The sequence below is a fragment of the Salvia miltiorrhiza genome, chromosome 2, assembly GCF_028751815.1.
Source record: "Salvia miltiorrhiza cultivar Shanhuang (shh) chromosome 2, IMPLAD_Smil_shh, whole genome shotgun sequence".
NCBI lineage: Eukaryota > Viridiplantae > Streptophyta > Magnoliopsida > Lamiales > Lamiaceae > Salvia > Salvia miltiorrhiza.
The window spans coordinates 58401269-58417187 of NC_080388.1; the positions used below are offsets into that span (position 1 = coordinate 58401269).

Consider the following 15919-nt stretch of genomic DNA (forward strand, 5'->3'; position numbering starts at 1 on the left):
ATGAGAAATTAGATCACGATAAATAGTCGAATCACTACACTATTACACCAACCCCTTCATCATATCATTACTACAACTATTCATCTTCAATTTTCAAAAGCTTCAGCACGCCAAGGAAGAAATTTCACGACAAGATCACAATTGTCAAATGATGCAAATTTCAACAATTGCAGCATGCAAATCTTCAAAAGTTGCAACTCCCGGTACCAAAAAAATTTCCACCATTTTGATTCTGTTGTCTGCAGAAATTCCTCTATATATTCACAAGTTATCAGTTCAATACTCGTCACCACACCTATTCCACTTCCGCAAAAGCAATACCCCATTATCGTAAAATCTTAAGTTTCTTAATTGCAAGAGCTCAAGGAAGCTCCCTTCGCCGGCCCGTTTCTTCGCCGACCAGCCATTAGGCCGTGAACCGGCAACGTGTACTTGTTCCTCCATCTTCAGGCTACCAAATCCAACAATCGAAAGGCCGAAGCCTTCTCTGTATTTTCCTGACCGAAGGCCGCAATATCCTTCGGCGGCCAACGTCGAATTCCCGACTTAGCAACCGGCCAACTAACGGCCTTCGTTTCTCACCATCCTTACGACGAAAAAGGATCGAGAAACCACCTTTGTGTAGCCTGGTTTACCTCGCACGAGGAAAACTAAGTCGTAGACCTTCGCGGCTAAACACCATCGCGGAACGACGACCAGAAAAACCCCCGGTGAACAACTTCCATTAGTGCTCACTCGGACAGGGGTAAGTTGACGCCCTTATTTCGATGCATTCCCGTTTCTATTATATTATGGGAAATTTCTGGGGTATATATGGGAGTGTGGTGAATATTCGTACAAAGTTTCATGTCATTTGAACTTTGTTTACTACCCTTTTAAAATTCAAGATGTCTACTGCCAGTATCTGCTGAAACTGTCATGAGGAAGATGATTAGGTTAATTATTTCAGTAACCATATGTTGATATTTAGCTCTCAAATTTTTATTTTATAACGATATATGTGTTAGCTAACTGCATATACAATTTTAGGTCATTCCGGTAACGTTTGCTATTTTTCAAAAATCTGGATTTTCAATTGGCAGAAACTGCCGAATCTGGTAGGCGATGGGAAAATCGCTATATCTCTTAAACTACTTGGAGTTTTTCAACATACTTTTTTTTCAATTAAACTAGACTCAAAGAGGTTTCTATTGATATAAAATTAGACTCCATATGAGTTCGGAGTCAAAGCAGTTTATTAGTTGAAGTTGAGTCTCTACAGTTTTGTTGAGATGAAATGATTCAAAATAATTCATATTAAGGATTTTAAAGTTCTATTCGACCACGCTAGACGAGAATTAGCTAAATCTATTAACGAGGATTAATAGTAGAATTCCCGATTATCGCTCAGAAGATTAGTTCATGCATACAAGATTCATGCACAGTTAAATTACGCTTTCTCATTAATTGAGAATTTTCCTCGAGCCAATGTCTTATTTTATATTCTCGTGATTAAGGTCAAACGCGAGAGTAAGAATTACTCAAGGAGTCACAGTACCTTAGCAAAACCTTGCTATCAGGTGGGCAATTTCTTACGCGTAAATAAAATGCTATGCAAGTGTTATGCTTTAAAATGCAAATTGGATCTTCAAGTGTGGTATGCTTTATTACGCTTAAATGAGTTAAGCTTTATTATGTTGCACGTTAAATGATTTACGCTATGATGTTTATACTATTTACGCCCTATGTAATTTACGCTTGATTACGCTTATTTACGCTTGAATGCTTTACGCTGATAAGTTTATGCTTATGTTTGATGCTTGCGTCTGTTGGGGGAGGCCTCCCTCAACAGTACGATGCCGTGTCCGCTGAGGAGGGCCTTCCTCACGGCGCGATGCCCGTGTCCGCTGAGGGAGGCCTCCCTAGCGGTGCGATGCCAGCATGCCAGTGTTACAGCGTCTATTGGGGGAGGCCTCCCTCAATAGTACGATGCCGTGACCGCTGAGGGAGGCCCTCTTCACGGCGCGATGCCCGTGTTCGTTGGGGAAGGCCTTCTCCACGACACGATGCGTGTTTATGATTGTTAATGATGAAGAATGCGCTCATGCTGTTTATGAATTTGGAAATGTTTAATGAGCAAAGGATTTGAAAGAAACTTATGCCTCTTATGCGATGTTGTGTTTTGTTGTTGATGTTATGTTATATGCTTGGCAACTGCCCACTAAGTACTCTTGTAGTTAGCCCTTCGTTGTTTATGTTTGTGCAGGTTGAGCTGTGATGGGCGATGAAGTGTTGCTGAGTGGAGTTTTTGTCGAACTTAAAGTAGGCTCAGAAAGGATACATGTCTTCATACATGTATCTCAGTTATGCATTCCGCTGTAAACACTGATTATTTCAGTTACGCCTTCCGTTGCAAACTCTGATAATGTTTTAGCCAAGCCCCTAACGATGCCTTTTTCCTTTTAAGGAATATAACGCGTATACAAGTTCTTCGAGTACCTTTGTATTATGCGCCCCTTTCTAAACCCGCTTCTTAATTTCCCTTCCCCAGTCATGGTTTTCCCGGCTTAATTATCCTTAATTAAAGTTCGGTCGTGACATAAAATCTGGATCAAATCTGGTCGTTTATCTTTAGAGATCAGCTGGCTTATAATGGTTCTTAATTTATATCCTAAATGTAGTTCTTATTTTAGCCTAACCCTATATATATATATATATATATATATATATATATATATATATATATATATATATATATATAGGGCCGCTCCAATGAGACCCCATAATTTTAGTGAGATCTAGGGCACGATCTGATGCGTTTATTTTGTCAATCCTATGGCTGATATTGTATCTGGAGGGTGATTTTTTTTCGCAGGGTTCGAATCATGGAGGGAGCAGAATATTTTAAATTTTGTTATTCATCAGTATATACTGTGTTGTTCATCAGTATATATGTCTTATTCATTACGAATTTTTTAAATTTTATTTTTCATCAGTATATACATCTTGTTCATTAGATATGTGTTTTGTTCATTAGTATTATATGTCTTATTCATTGTACTCATGTTACACGAAAAATAGGGGGTCTCACTGAAGCGCGCCCCTATATATATATATATATATATATATATATATATATATATATATATATATAGGGGAAGGCTAAAATAAGAACGCTTCTTAAAATATAAATTAGGAACCATTTTCAGCCCTTAGATCATCAAGATCTACGGTTGATTCATCACCTTGTTGGATAAATTCATGCTCCTGAGTTCGAATCCCAAAGGTAATAAAAAAATATTTTTTGCAATTCATACCTTTATACAGTTTATTCATGCGTGTTATACATAAAATTCATGCATTTTTGTTGGTTCTTAATTCTTAAAATAAGGGTGGTTTATTGAATAACCACCCCTATATATATATATACATCGGACGAGCCCCTCTCTATCCGATTTTCTTCGTTTTCGCCATCAACATCTTCTCCTCCAGAATTCGATGAAATATAAGTTCCAGAAGTCATAATAGTTCAAGGAGTTCTAGATCTCCGAAAATTATGAGATGAAAATCCAAATAAAAAAAAAATAGAATGAAACGTTACCATCCGTGCCAAGATCTATCGTATCAAATGAAGGAGATAGAAGGGGCCAATGAGCCCACTTACTGTATCCATTCCATCCGTACCAAGATCGCTGGTACGATTGGTGAGAATTAAGCCATTCGTGCTAGCCGCCCCGAGATCCAACTCGCATATGCGAGGAACGAGTGGAACGAAAAATAATTTTGTTCCAATCGTGAAGAGTGCATAGCTGGAGACTGGAGACGAATTCGATCCATCCATGCCAAGTGCGTAGGATTGAGGTGAGGAAGAAACCAATCTCTAGCCTTCCCAATTCATCACCGTCGCACAACGCACGATGCCTTCCTTTAGTTTAGGGAGTTAGTTAAATTTTGCGTTAGGTTTGTGTTAATTTTCTCATATGATTTATAATTGTATTGTTTGGAAAGTGAATAAAATGTTGATACAAATTTTGTTCTTCAATTATAGTTGGATTTGATAGAACAAACTGCAAGTCTATAGTATTCTTATTGGAACGATATTTTTGTTAGACGAATTGTATGAAATGACATATTCATGCCATTCGTCCCAACTGCTAGCTCGATAGATTTGAGACGAATAGTACGAAATGACATATTGTTATAATTCGTCACAAGTGCTTTCGTGACAGACCTTGACACGAATAGTATGAAATTGTGCCAAAACACTTGGCACGACAGACATTCAGACAAATGACAAAATTGTCTTATAACACAAAAATTGGTTAATTTTTAAGGAGTTCTTTTTTTTTTTTAAATCTTAGTGGATGCCTTTTATTAATTTTTGTTATATGAGAATGGATAGTGTATAATTTGTGATAAGTTCAGTAATTGCATATTGTAGTGTTAGAAGAGGGGTGTTTCACCTGTTAGTAACGATCGTTGGTAAGTTTAAGCCAAGATGTAGAAGAAAAGAGAAAAGGTGTTGTATTTCATATTGCGTAACCTTACAATGAGAAATGAGATCACTATTTATAGAGATATATAAGAAGGGTAAAGAGGTCATTCCCGATTCTCGTACAATCACTAAATTAGTTGGCGAAAAAGCTCGATCCACTCAGATAACCTTCGGATGTGTCAGTAGTGGTATGTCTGCTTTTTCTGTTGCACAGCGCTGACATATTCCAGTACGGTCAAGCCGGCAGCGCTGACCGCTCACTCAGTGGAAACACCATTCAAAGTCCGCAGATGCCTTCAGGGAATGGCAACTCTTCGAGGAATGCTAATTAAGGCGATTCTCCTCTGATCGGGTTCAGCTCTGACCATCGCCATTTGCTACACTCTGGATACACGCGTACTTCACTTCTCATCAATTTGTATGTGGACTCTATATATAATTTAGGTTGTTTGTAATAAAATTAGAAAAATAAAATAGTTTTTTTTCGTATTTTTGCCGAATCAACTAAGAGAGATAATGTAGAAATTAATTAAGTAGTCTTTTTGTGGCTTATTGTATAATTTATAGATTATGTTGAAGATATTTGTTATATATCTAATGTCTCAAAATGGAATAAGACATTTTAAATTAGAAAATGAGACTTTTCGATCGGTATGTAATGAATATGTGTTGAAATTTTGAGGGTATTGATTTAGCATGAGATAGTAAACAAATTTGGGTTCAACATGGAATATATATGAAATACTAGTAGTAAAAATTACATTCACTAAAAAAAAATTACTAGTGATATGATAAGTTTGGTAGCTATTATGCGTATCATTAAAAATAGTAATATTTGATGATAGCTCATCACTAATAGTTACTATATTTTTAAACGCCACTAATTTTTATCATACGAATATTAGCTATCAGGCCTCATGTCACGGATAATTTTTTTTAATTGGTAGTGATTAATATTATATTTAAATAATATATATAACTACAATATCGCGCGCATGTCAATATCAGTCGGATCAACTCGAATTATACAATTTGGAACTGGGGCTCTTACAGATTCAATCAACCACTAGTTGTGATTGGAAATATGTTTTAGCATAATATTAATATATAGAAAAACAAAAAGCAAAACAAGTATGGGATAATCATTCCAACCAAAAAGGCATACACTCGCAACCTTTTTTGGACCCTCAACATCTGCGTCATCATGCACTAGCTCTTTCTCTCCACCCTAGCTACCCCGACATTACCATTAATTTTTTTATAATTTTATGAATCTGTAGCATATTCGATCCAGAAATAAATGTAATAATATTCCTACAACATAAAAATCTCACCCGAGTCTGTCAAATCAACAGTATCAGCAATTTGAGTTAGTTAAATAAGATTTAAACCTTAACAATCCAGCCACTCAGCTCATTCTCACTAGTTTGGAGAGGGAGAGAGAGAGTATCCTTCCAATTCTTCATCAAGTAGCTTAAAACAAAATCCCATCAGCTCATAGATTGATCCACAGAAACACAAACATCATATCGAACATGACGACGGAGGAAGAAGCAGTCTCAACTGTAAACGAGGCCGTCCAAGCATCCAATCCTCCTCCATTAAAGAAGAAGCGAAACCTTCCCGGAAATCCAGGTTCCCAAATTCTTCAAACTATATAGTAGATGATATAGCGCGCGGGAGTATAAATTTGAATTAATGATGGATATATGTTGTGAAAGAAACAGATCCGGAGGCGGAGGTGATGGCGCTGTCGCCAAAAACCCTAATGGCGACGAAGCGGTTCTTGTGCGAGATATGCGGGAAGGGTTTCCAACGAGATCAGAATCTGCAGCTGCACAAGAGGGGCCACAACCTGCCGTGGAAGCTGAAGCAGAGGACGAGCAAGGAGATACGGAAGCGCGTGTACGTGTGCCCGGAGAAGACGTGCGTGCACCACCACGCCTCCAGGGCTCTCGGGGATCTCACCGGGATCAAGAAGCATTTCTGCAGGAAGCATGGCGACAAGAAGTGGAAGTGCGACAAATGCTCCAAGCGCTACGCCGTGCATTCCGATTGGAAGGCACACTACAAGACTTGTGGCACTAGGGAATACAAATGTGATTGTGCTACTACTTTTTCAAGGTATATATATATGTCTTTTTTATTATTACTACTTTCTATACGTAGGTGTGTTTCTTCAATTGATTTGTTGGTTTTTTTGTGCAGCTAGAAACAGTTTTTGTTAGTTTTTCCTTCCACAAATTGGTTTCTTCAACCTTCAAATGTTTCGACTTACAAATTAAATTTATAAAACCCGGCCCTTCTTAACACAAGCTTCTTGTTCGTTTAGTTTCAGTTCTTTGTGCTAGCTAGCTTTAATTAGTTTGATTTTAGAATTACCGCTTGGGAATTCCTTAAATTCGATTAGTGCTTATACTTATTTTTTAGCATTTAATTTATACTTTTTAGTTAGTAATTGAATAATCGATTTAATTATTTCATAATTTTAGGTACACATTTTTTTAAATTAATTTTAGCAATAAATATTAGTATTAATAATATTTTTTTGTATGTACATTGAATATTATCAAAATAACGAATTTAGTAGTGGGAAACAAAAAATATTTTTACGTATTCCTCAATATTAAGAATTGGGCACACAAAGACACATATAATGAACAAGTTGTGTTGTACATGAGCAGGAGAGACAGCTTCATCACTCACAGAGCCTTCTGCGACGCCCTAGCTGAAGAAACAGCAAGATTCACAGCAGCATCACACATGAGCAGCAATCAAGCCGCACCAAATCTCAACTACCATTTCATCGGATCATCCCTAGGGTTAGGGCAACAACACTTGCTCCCTCCCATCTTCAAATCGAACTCGAGCAACCACCAAAATATGATCCCTCGATGGGTAGCTCAACCCAACATTGCCCATCATAATAAAAACCTCGAAGAAATGAGCCATCTCATTCACAACCCCAATCCGCCATCATCTTCATTCCAGATGATGATGAATTGGGATTTTGGTAAAGAATTCCCCAATCAAAACCCAATATTAATCCCTATGATGAAAGAGGTTAGCGTTTCGTCCCTCTTCAGTGCTCAGCAGCAGCAGCAGAACTGCGCGGCCATCTCTGCAACGGCTTTGCTGCAGAGGGCGGCGCAGATTGGAGCCACGACAAGTATTACCGAGGACTCCTCCAACATCCTAGGGAAGTTTGGCGGTCGTGAGGAAGATGGGGACAAGCTTTGTGGGTTGTACAGTACAACCAACTCGGCTACGAGTGGGCTAGGGAGTGACGTGGAGATCTCGGTGACGTCGAATCGTCAGATGGAGATGTACCCTCCTCCAAAACGGTGTCGTAGGGTGCTCCTCAGTGATGAGGAGATAAGGTTAGGAGAGACGAGGGATTTTCTTGGGGTTGGGATGCACACAATCTGCAATCCATCATCAATCAATGGGTGGATATGACATCAGGATTCTTGCATTAACAAATTAAGAATATTGTTGTTGATGGATATATATGCATATCATGTTGTATCAGGATGGGTCGTTAAAATATGCATATCATGTTGTATCAGGATGGGTCGTTAAAATATGGGAATAAAGTGAGAGAGAGAGAGAGAGTGGGGAAAGGACACAGAAGAAGGAAGAAGAATGCACAGAAATATGTATTTAGAGAGAAGAAGAACATATCCATGCATCTTGTGTTTGATTAAACAATCATAAAAGTTGTCAGAGCATTGGCAACGCCCTTACTCGAGTGCCTACTCGAGTAGAGCGTTGCACTTGAGTAGGGCGTTGCCGGGGGCACCTACTCGAGGGATACTCGAATCTTCGAGTATGTACGATGGGGGGAGAGGGAATGCACGCGCCTTAATTTAATAATAAAAAAAATAGTGAAATTCGAATTTTAAATGAAAATTTTGACTGTTTTTCCTCGATCTCCGTGCTTTGACCGACTGTTTCCATTTTTTTTTTCTTCTTCTTCTTCTCCTCTTTAAAAAACCCCATCTTCTCCATTTTTCTTCACATTTCTTCTCCTCCAATTTTCTTCTCCTCCATTTCTCTTCTAATTTTATTCCTTCATGGATCCACACAACCCTTTCTATGATCCTAATTGGTGCCCCGATCTCTCCGCCGATTATCACCCCGATATGGGAGGAATCAACTTGGAGGAGACCCCAGCCAAGGAGGAACCAGTCAGTGCAGAGCAGAGTGGCTCCAAACCAAAGAAGGGCGGCCGGAGGAAGGAAATGGTCAACAAAATCAAGCACGACAAGGAAGTGAGGATCCGTCATACTTACCTTCCCGAGCATACGGATCTCATCGTCCAAGTTTGGGCGGAGGAGACGAACGACGCCATCCGTGGGACGGATCAGAAGGCGGAGGCGTATTGGGGACGGATCCGAGCACGTGTCAACCCCATCATCGGCGTCGACCTTAAGATCCGGCAACTTCAAGGCCACTGGGCCCGAGTGAGCGCGGATGTGCGTCTCTGGGAAGCTATTTGGACGGAGACGCAACACAATTGGCCTTCCGGCCATTCCGACGATATGCTCCGGGACAAGGCCCAAATCCTCTTCAAGGGTCGAAGCCCACAAAAGGTTGCATTCAACTATTGGAATGCGTGGAGAGTTCTCCGAAATAATCTCAAGTTCAAGTCGATGTACCTCGCCGGAGACGTGCACGCCTCCAAGAGGACAAAGACTACGGAAGAGGGCGGCTTTACCACCTCGGCGTCGGGCGAGGAGATCTCTTCTTCCCGGCCCATTGGCAACAAGGCGGCGAAGGGGAAAGGGAAGGCGTCGGCGTCGAAGACGAGCTCGAAGCCTCCACCCGAAATAGTGGAGAGGTTGGACAGGTCCGACCAACAGATGAGGGCATTCACCACCCAATACACGCGGAGGAACGATATCAAGGAGAGGGAGCTCGATATGTAGCTCCTGAGTGCGGATACGACGCACATGACGGACACACAAAGGGCATTGCACGCGTCCATGGCAGCCGACGTGCTCAGGCGTCGTGGTCTAGACTAGGATTTTAATTATGTAATTTTAATGATGGTTTTAGGTGTTTTTAATTTTTATGTAATTTTTTATGGTGTTTTTAAATTTTATGTAATTTTTAATGATGTTTTAGTTTAATGGCGTATTTAACTATTAGAAAAATATGCTATTTAAATTTGAGCAATTAAATTTAAATAAAAAACATAAAAATCAAAACTAATGTTATCAAGTTGGTCAAGTAACCCCAATGCAGTACTACTTACTCAATAACACAACCCACTATCAAGTAGGCTATCAAGTAAGCCCATTGCGGATGCTCTTATACTCCCCGTCCTGTCGAACTTGAGGCGTTTCTTTTCGACACGGAATTTAAAGAATTTGTGTTTAGTTGTTTTAAGTATATTTGTAGGTTTGAGGTTAAATTATTATCTATATAATTAGTAATTTTGAATTATTTTTAACTCAAAAAAAAATTCATAATCTGATTTTTATTTTTATTTTTTAAAATATTTTTTTAAAACTTTAAATGATAAATTACAAACATCTTCAACATCGGATGCAAGGGTGGTGTTCACGTAAGACAAATCCGCCTCATCGTCGGAGATATCGTCAGTCGTGAGAGATAGGAGGCCGCCTCCATACTCGTCGAACATTTTCATAGAGGCGGGGGGTTGGCCAGGGAATAGATCCAGTGATCCACTGAAGACGAAGAAGCGAAAAAATAGGGTGGTGCTAGGTTAGGGTTTACAGCCCTATCGCCGCCTCCCCCACGATTCAAACATTTCATTGCAACTTGCAAGGGGCTGGGGGAGGGGGTGGCGTTGAAGTGGCATCTCGGTGCGCTAGCGGTACACATCGACCCACCTTGACGGAGAAGAAGGGGATTTTTCCGCCATTATAAAGAGATCGGGAGAAGACAAATCGAGATAAATGGTGAAACAATATTAATAATATTATTTGGCCCATATAAAAATATATATATTATTTTCATTCATGAAAAAATATTTAATGTGTATCTTAAATTAGAGATCATGATAAAATATTTAATTTGACGTTAAAATAATTAAGAATGTAATTAAAGTAAATAAATTATAATTATTTAAATTTAAATTAAATATATTTTTCCTCTTCTTCCATTTAGGGATGGCAACGGGCCGGATCTGGACCGGATCTGGTCAATACCAGATTCAGATCCGTTTTCATATACCAGATCCAGATCCGGATCCAGATCCGCGGATCTGAAAATTTTGGATCCAGATCCAGATCCGTCAGATCCGCGGGTCCAAATCCATGGATCTACTGTTTTTAAATTAAATTAAAAAATAAATCACAAAATTAACAACATCTAATTTTCATAATGAAAAATATTTCAATTGTCTTCATAGCATGAGCAAAATATATCAATATTAACCACACAATCGAGCTAATCTACCAAAATTCAGATAGATAATCAACTATTTCTCTCAATCAGGATAACAGCAAGATAACACCCAATTTGAAAATCACATGGTCCCAGTATTAGCTCCAAATAAATTTTGAGAGTTGCAAAAGAGAAAATAAGTAAAAAAATTAGACAAAATCAGAGAATCAAATCACTTTTGACAAAATTAGAAACTGGCCTAAGATGGATCGGAGACTGGCGGTGGTGGAGTCAGGCGGCGACCGGACGCAGGCGGCCTGAGATGGAGATGGAGACCGGACGCATGCGGCCTGAGAAGGGAAAGAGGGGCGGCGCCGCGGCGAACTGGTAAGACGGCGTCTGCTGCTGTCCCCGCCTTCGCCGACGGTTGGCGGCCGAACTGGTGAGGCGGCAGACAGCGAACTGGTAAGGCGGCGTGCTGCGGTTGGGCGAGGGAGTGAGGGAGAGTGGCTGAGGCGGCAGAGTGAGGGAGATTGGGAGAGGAACCGAGAGTCTGAGATTGGCAGAGAGAGTGGTTTCAATTTTCAAAGTTATGCTAATTTTTCTATTAATTTAATTTTTTTAATATATCTAATACTATTAATAAAATAGATATAAAAAATAAATAATACTATATTTTAAATAAAATCGGATCCACGGGTCGGATCTGGGTCGGATCCGGATCTCAAATTTCAAGATCCAGATCCAGATCCGTTTTAGAAAATGAGATCCAGATCTGCGGGTCCAAAAGAATGAGATCCAGATCCGTAAAAACGGATCTGGATCCACGGATCTGGACCGGGTTCAAGATCCATTGCCATCCCTACTTCCATTGAGTATTAGGCTATGTTTTTCTCACAGTCCAACACAATCGGTTGTAGAATAGGATAAAAAAAATAAATTAAAAAAAACGATAAAAATTAACTTCTACACCAATCAATTGTGTCTGCATTTTGCAGATCAACCTATTGCACGACTTTTTCAATCAAATAAAAAAGTGTCATTTAAAAATGTGATTTTCTATCATGACTTTTAGATATTGTTTATTTCTATATCAATATATGGGAAAAAAAATTATATTGGAAAAAGAGGACAAGATTAGAAGAAAGATCAACAAAAATCAATACAAACCTAAGTGGCCTTACCCTTATCGTTTTTTATTTTTGAGGGCAAGTGGCATTACCCTTTTGGGCCAGCCCACCACGTTCAAAATCATTCTGAGTTTTTCTTTTTTTTTTTTTTAAGTAAAAAAGAAAAGAAAAAATAAGTTGCAATAGAGAAGGAAAGAAAAATGAAAAAGGCAGGAAAGCCTAAATCTTTCACCACGCCTCAGCTTCTTCTTCTTTGCACAACTAACCTTCCATTCCTCCTCCGGTCGCTGCCGCCCGCCTCCCTCCGGCTTCGGCGCTTCTGTCGGCCCTTCCGGCGACTCCACAGAGGCAGCTTCCAACACCGCCAGGTAAGGCGGGAATCCCCTACCCTACTAAAACTTTATTTTCAAATTTTAGAGCCCTAAAATCAATTTCTAGGGTTAAATGCTAATATTGACTATAAATTGAGAAGGGCTGATTGTCGTTCGTTTCCGACTGCCCGACTTGCCCAGAATTTATTTAAAATCGGGTATTTTCAGGTACCCGTCTAGCTACGTCGGGTGGGGGTTGTAGGCAGAATCGGGGTCGGGTTACGCCCAATAGTCCCAAATGTCATTAGAATTATTTTATACAGAATTTGATTTGAATTAAGTTCATGTCCTAGTATTCTTGTTTAATCAAGCTAGCACTATGATTTGATAAATGACTGGGTTGTTAAAAGAATATATTTCTACCTAGTAGATTTCACCAATTATGAATTTATGATAATGTGATTGTAGAATAGGAGTACAACTTTTCAAATTACAATAGATATATTTTCAATCTATTTGAATTTTTGTTTTGTATAATCCGGTTGCCCGACCTTATGTTGATGGGCATGATGCAAATCACTTGAGAAAATTGATTGTGTTTTGTCTCCACTAAATTATGTACACCCTATTGTTAGTATTCTTTTTTGTGTGTGTGTATTTATTGAATAACAGAAAAGAGGAACAACAATATTCATAAAATGTGTGCGTGTTGATCTAGTAGTACTGTAGTAGTGTGGTTAACGTCTGAGGCCAAAAGTCTCAGGTCACACGATCTTTAAATTAATTCACACACGAAAAAAAACAAAAAAATCATAAAGATGGGATGCAAGAGAAGATGACTTGTTACAACCTATTTATAGAGGAAAGGGGATTAGCTTAACTTTTACCTAAAAATGAAGAAAAAAGAGAGATAATAATTCCTACAAAGCAAATATTTTTCGTGCCTAATTTCCCATTCAGCTACAATAATAATTTTTCGTTTTTATTTTTTATTTCTTATTTCTTATTTTTGCAAATGTATACTGATTTCAACATACAAGTATAGTCTTATTGAGAATTATTCCTCTACATAACAACATTTTACTTGGTTACTTTAGAAGATCTATTATTGCTTTAGAAGTCTAAATAAAATATACTACATTTTTGTGAAAGAAAAAAAATTCCATTGACTCTTGAAAAAAATGGCCCTGTTATGTTGACTTCATAAGTGTAGTAGTAGCTGTATAAGGAATATTGTTGATATTGGTGACCCGAATTGTTTGGGTCGAGTCCAAGAGGCTTGTGGTGCAAGTTGAATACTTTTCTGCAACATGGTTGGGGCTTTGCCCCTACGGAATGTACCTGTCTAAATAGAGGGATTCTGTCTAGGTTTTTAGTGTATGCGCCTTTTGATGATTTTGTACTCTATTTTTCGACTCATACTGAAATTCTCCTCTGCCCGTGGTTTTTCCCCGTCTTGGGTTTCAACGTAAATATGCGTGTTCATCATGTTCTTTGTATATACTTGTCTTCTTTCATCAGAAATATAGATATGGAACACCTTTTGTGATCATGCAAATATCATGTGCTTTTTGGTGTTAACTGTCATGATTTTGAATGTTATAAATCTTTCCATTTATTGTTGTCTATATTGTATGGAGTCATAAAAAATTACATACTATTTTTGCAAGTTTGATTGGGTGTTTGTAAGCATGGAATAAACAAATCATAAAACGCCAAAGTACGAGACTGAAATTTCTATTCGCAATATGTTTCACGGATATGAATACGAACAATTACATGTAAAAGTCCTGCAAAAAATTTATTTTGTAACTGACTCATTTTAAAAGTCGATTGAAAGTATAAATACTGATAAGTGTTACAAAAATGATATTTCTTGCTAGCGGTTCAGATGTCTAAAATTCAAGACGGCTTCTTGCCCTGCCTCACCTCCTTCTCGGCCGAACTCTCATGGCCATTGTTGATCTTTGATTGAAGGTATCTAGATCATTTCCTAATATTCAACTATAATTTCCTTGAAAGCAGTCTCCAATGCTACATCGGCTGTCAATCACCAACCTGATGAGAATTCGACTATGAGGCAGCATCTCGTTGGACTTTGCCACTCACATCAGATCAATGAGCAGCAGTTCCAGTTCAAGTGGTGTACGAGCAGCTCTCTCCTACTGCGTTCAACAAGTACGAAGTTATGATTACCACCACTACCTATGCCTTCTCGAGCTTCCACCAAACGTGCGTAAATCCGCCTTTGCACTCCGAGCTTTTAATGTTGAGACAGCGAGAGCAATGGATGTGGCTTCCGACCCCAGAATTGGGCTGATGCGGCTGCTTTGGTGGCAAGAAGCTATCGACAAGATCTTCTCGAACAAGTTAATCGAGCATCCAGTAGCACAGGCGCTTGCTTCTGTGGCATCCCAACATAAAGCTAGCAAGATCTGGTTGAAGCGATCGATCGATGCTCGGATCATTGATGCCCAAAGAGAGCCTACTGATATTCCACAAACCATGGAAGAATTGGAGAGATATGGTGAGGACACCATGTCAACCATCTTATACTCGACACTCGAAGCAGGCGGTATTAAGTCCACTGCTGCAGATCATGCTGCATCACATATCGGCAAGGCAAGTGGACTCACGTTGCTTATCAAATCCTTGCCGTATCATGCCAGCCGGAACCGCCATTTTCCTTACATACCTGCTGAGATTGCGGAGAAACACGGGCTGCTGGTGAATCAGAGTGGACGATCTGAAATCCGTATGGATTCTCGTGAGGAGCTATGCAATGTTGTTTTTGAGATGGCATCCGTTGCCAATGCGCATTTGCAGAAAGCTCGTGCATTGGCTAAGACAGTGCCTCGTGAGGCTCACCCAGTATTGCTGCCTGCTGTGCCCACGCAGGTCATCCTCGATTCGTTAAGTCGTGTGCAGTTTGATGTGTTTGATCCTAGACTGGCACAGGGTATATTAGGGGTTTCTCCTTTGTGGTACCAGTTGAAACTAAAGTGGTTTTCGTGGAGAGGGAAATACTGAGAATTGTCTTGTTTTGTGAATTAGGATGGCTTTTCCCCAAATTAATTCCATCTTAACATGAATAATTCTGGGATTTTTTAGATGAGGCGTTTGCTTTTTGTTGAACATAATGCTTCTGATGCTAGCGATCAAGTTTGTAGTTATGGATATTTTTAATAAGCAGTGTTGCACTATTTATAAGAGAATTTTTTGGTTCAGCGTTGTAGCATTTTCAGTTTGGATGTGATGAATGGAAATTCTAAATTCCCATGGTTTCAAGAGTCTGTGAAAGAGTTTCAGTTTTTTGAAATCTGCAGCATGAAGAAGGTAAGTTTGATACAGATACAAGAATCTTGTTCACAGGTAACATGATTTTGTCCTTGCATCGAGTTATCAACCATATCTGTGAGTGACTTGATTTTGCTCTATCTTGTTGTAGTGCAGCCTTTTGTATTGTACACTATCATGGCTAATCCTCAAGAAGAAACAATTGAAATATGGAAGGGAAGAGTCTCCCACTACGCGTTAATGAGTCCTGCAAGAAACATATTGGGTAAGAAGTTAAGTTTTTATGCACTGAAAGATGCTTATGTTTGTGTGCTTGGTGAGGCTTTGGCATCCATGAAAAATGTGATATC

At 39.1% G+C, this 15919-nt stretch overlaps 2 protein-coding genes across 6 annotated transcripts; both read left to right on the plus strand.

Annotated features, from left to right (window-relative positions):
- Positions 1 to 5811: 5811 nt before the first annotated feature.
- On the plus strand, positions 5812 to 8198 carry LOC131010648 (zinc finger protein MAGPIE-like). The gene is made up of 3 exons (XM_057938276.1): positions 5812 to 6109; positions 6202 to 6598; positions 7159 to 8198. The coding sequence occupies exons 1-3, from the start codon at positions 6010 to 6012 to the stop codon at positions 7931 to 7933; spliced, it is 1272 nt and encodes a 423-aa protein (XP_057794259.1). The 5' UTR covers positions 5812 to 6009; the 3' UTR covers positions 7934 to 8198.
- A 3942-nt stretch (positions 8199 to 12140) lies between these two features.
- On the plus strand, positions 12141 to 15499 carry LOC131010649 (uncharacterized). 5 transcript variants are annotated; one of them, XM_057938277.1, is made up of 2 exons: positions 12141 to 12329; positions 14298 to 15499. In XM_057938277.1, exon 2 carries the CDS (start codon positions 14391 to 14393, stop codon positions 15300 to 15302), a length of 912 nt encoding a protein of 303 aa, XP_057794260.1. In that variant the 5' UTR covers positions 12141 to 12329; positions 14298 to 14390; the 3' UTR covers positions 15303 to 15499. The 5 variants fall into 5 exon arrangements, with proteins under 5 accessions (XP_057794260.1, XP_057794261.1, XP_057794262.1 ...); XM_057938278.1 differs by having other exon boundaries at positions 12143 to 12334; XM_057938279.1 differs by having other exon boundaries at positions 12150 to 12329; positions 14156 to 15499.
- Positions 15500 to 15919: the final 420 nt, after the last annotated feature.

Bases quoted from the DNA above. Each gene is read 5' to 3' on its own strand.
- LOC131010648 (XM_057938276.1), top strand. From the start codon at position 6,010: ATGACGACGGAGGAAGAAGCAGTCTCAACTGTAAACGAGGCCGTCCAA. The intron at 6,110-6,201 runs GTTCCCAAATTC...TGAAAGAAACAG, and splicing joins AAACCTTCCCGGAAATCCAG to ATCCGGAGGCGGAGGTGATG. The intron at 6,599-7,158 runs GTATATATATAT...GTACATGAGCAG, and splicing joins TGTGCTACTACTTTTTCAAG to GAGAGACAGCTTCATCACTC.
- LOC131010649 (XM_057938277.1), top strand. From the start codon at position 14,391: ATGAGCAGCAGTTCCAGTTCAAGTGGTGTACGAGCAGCTCTCTCCTAC.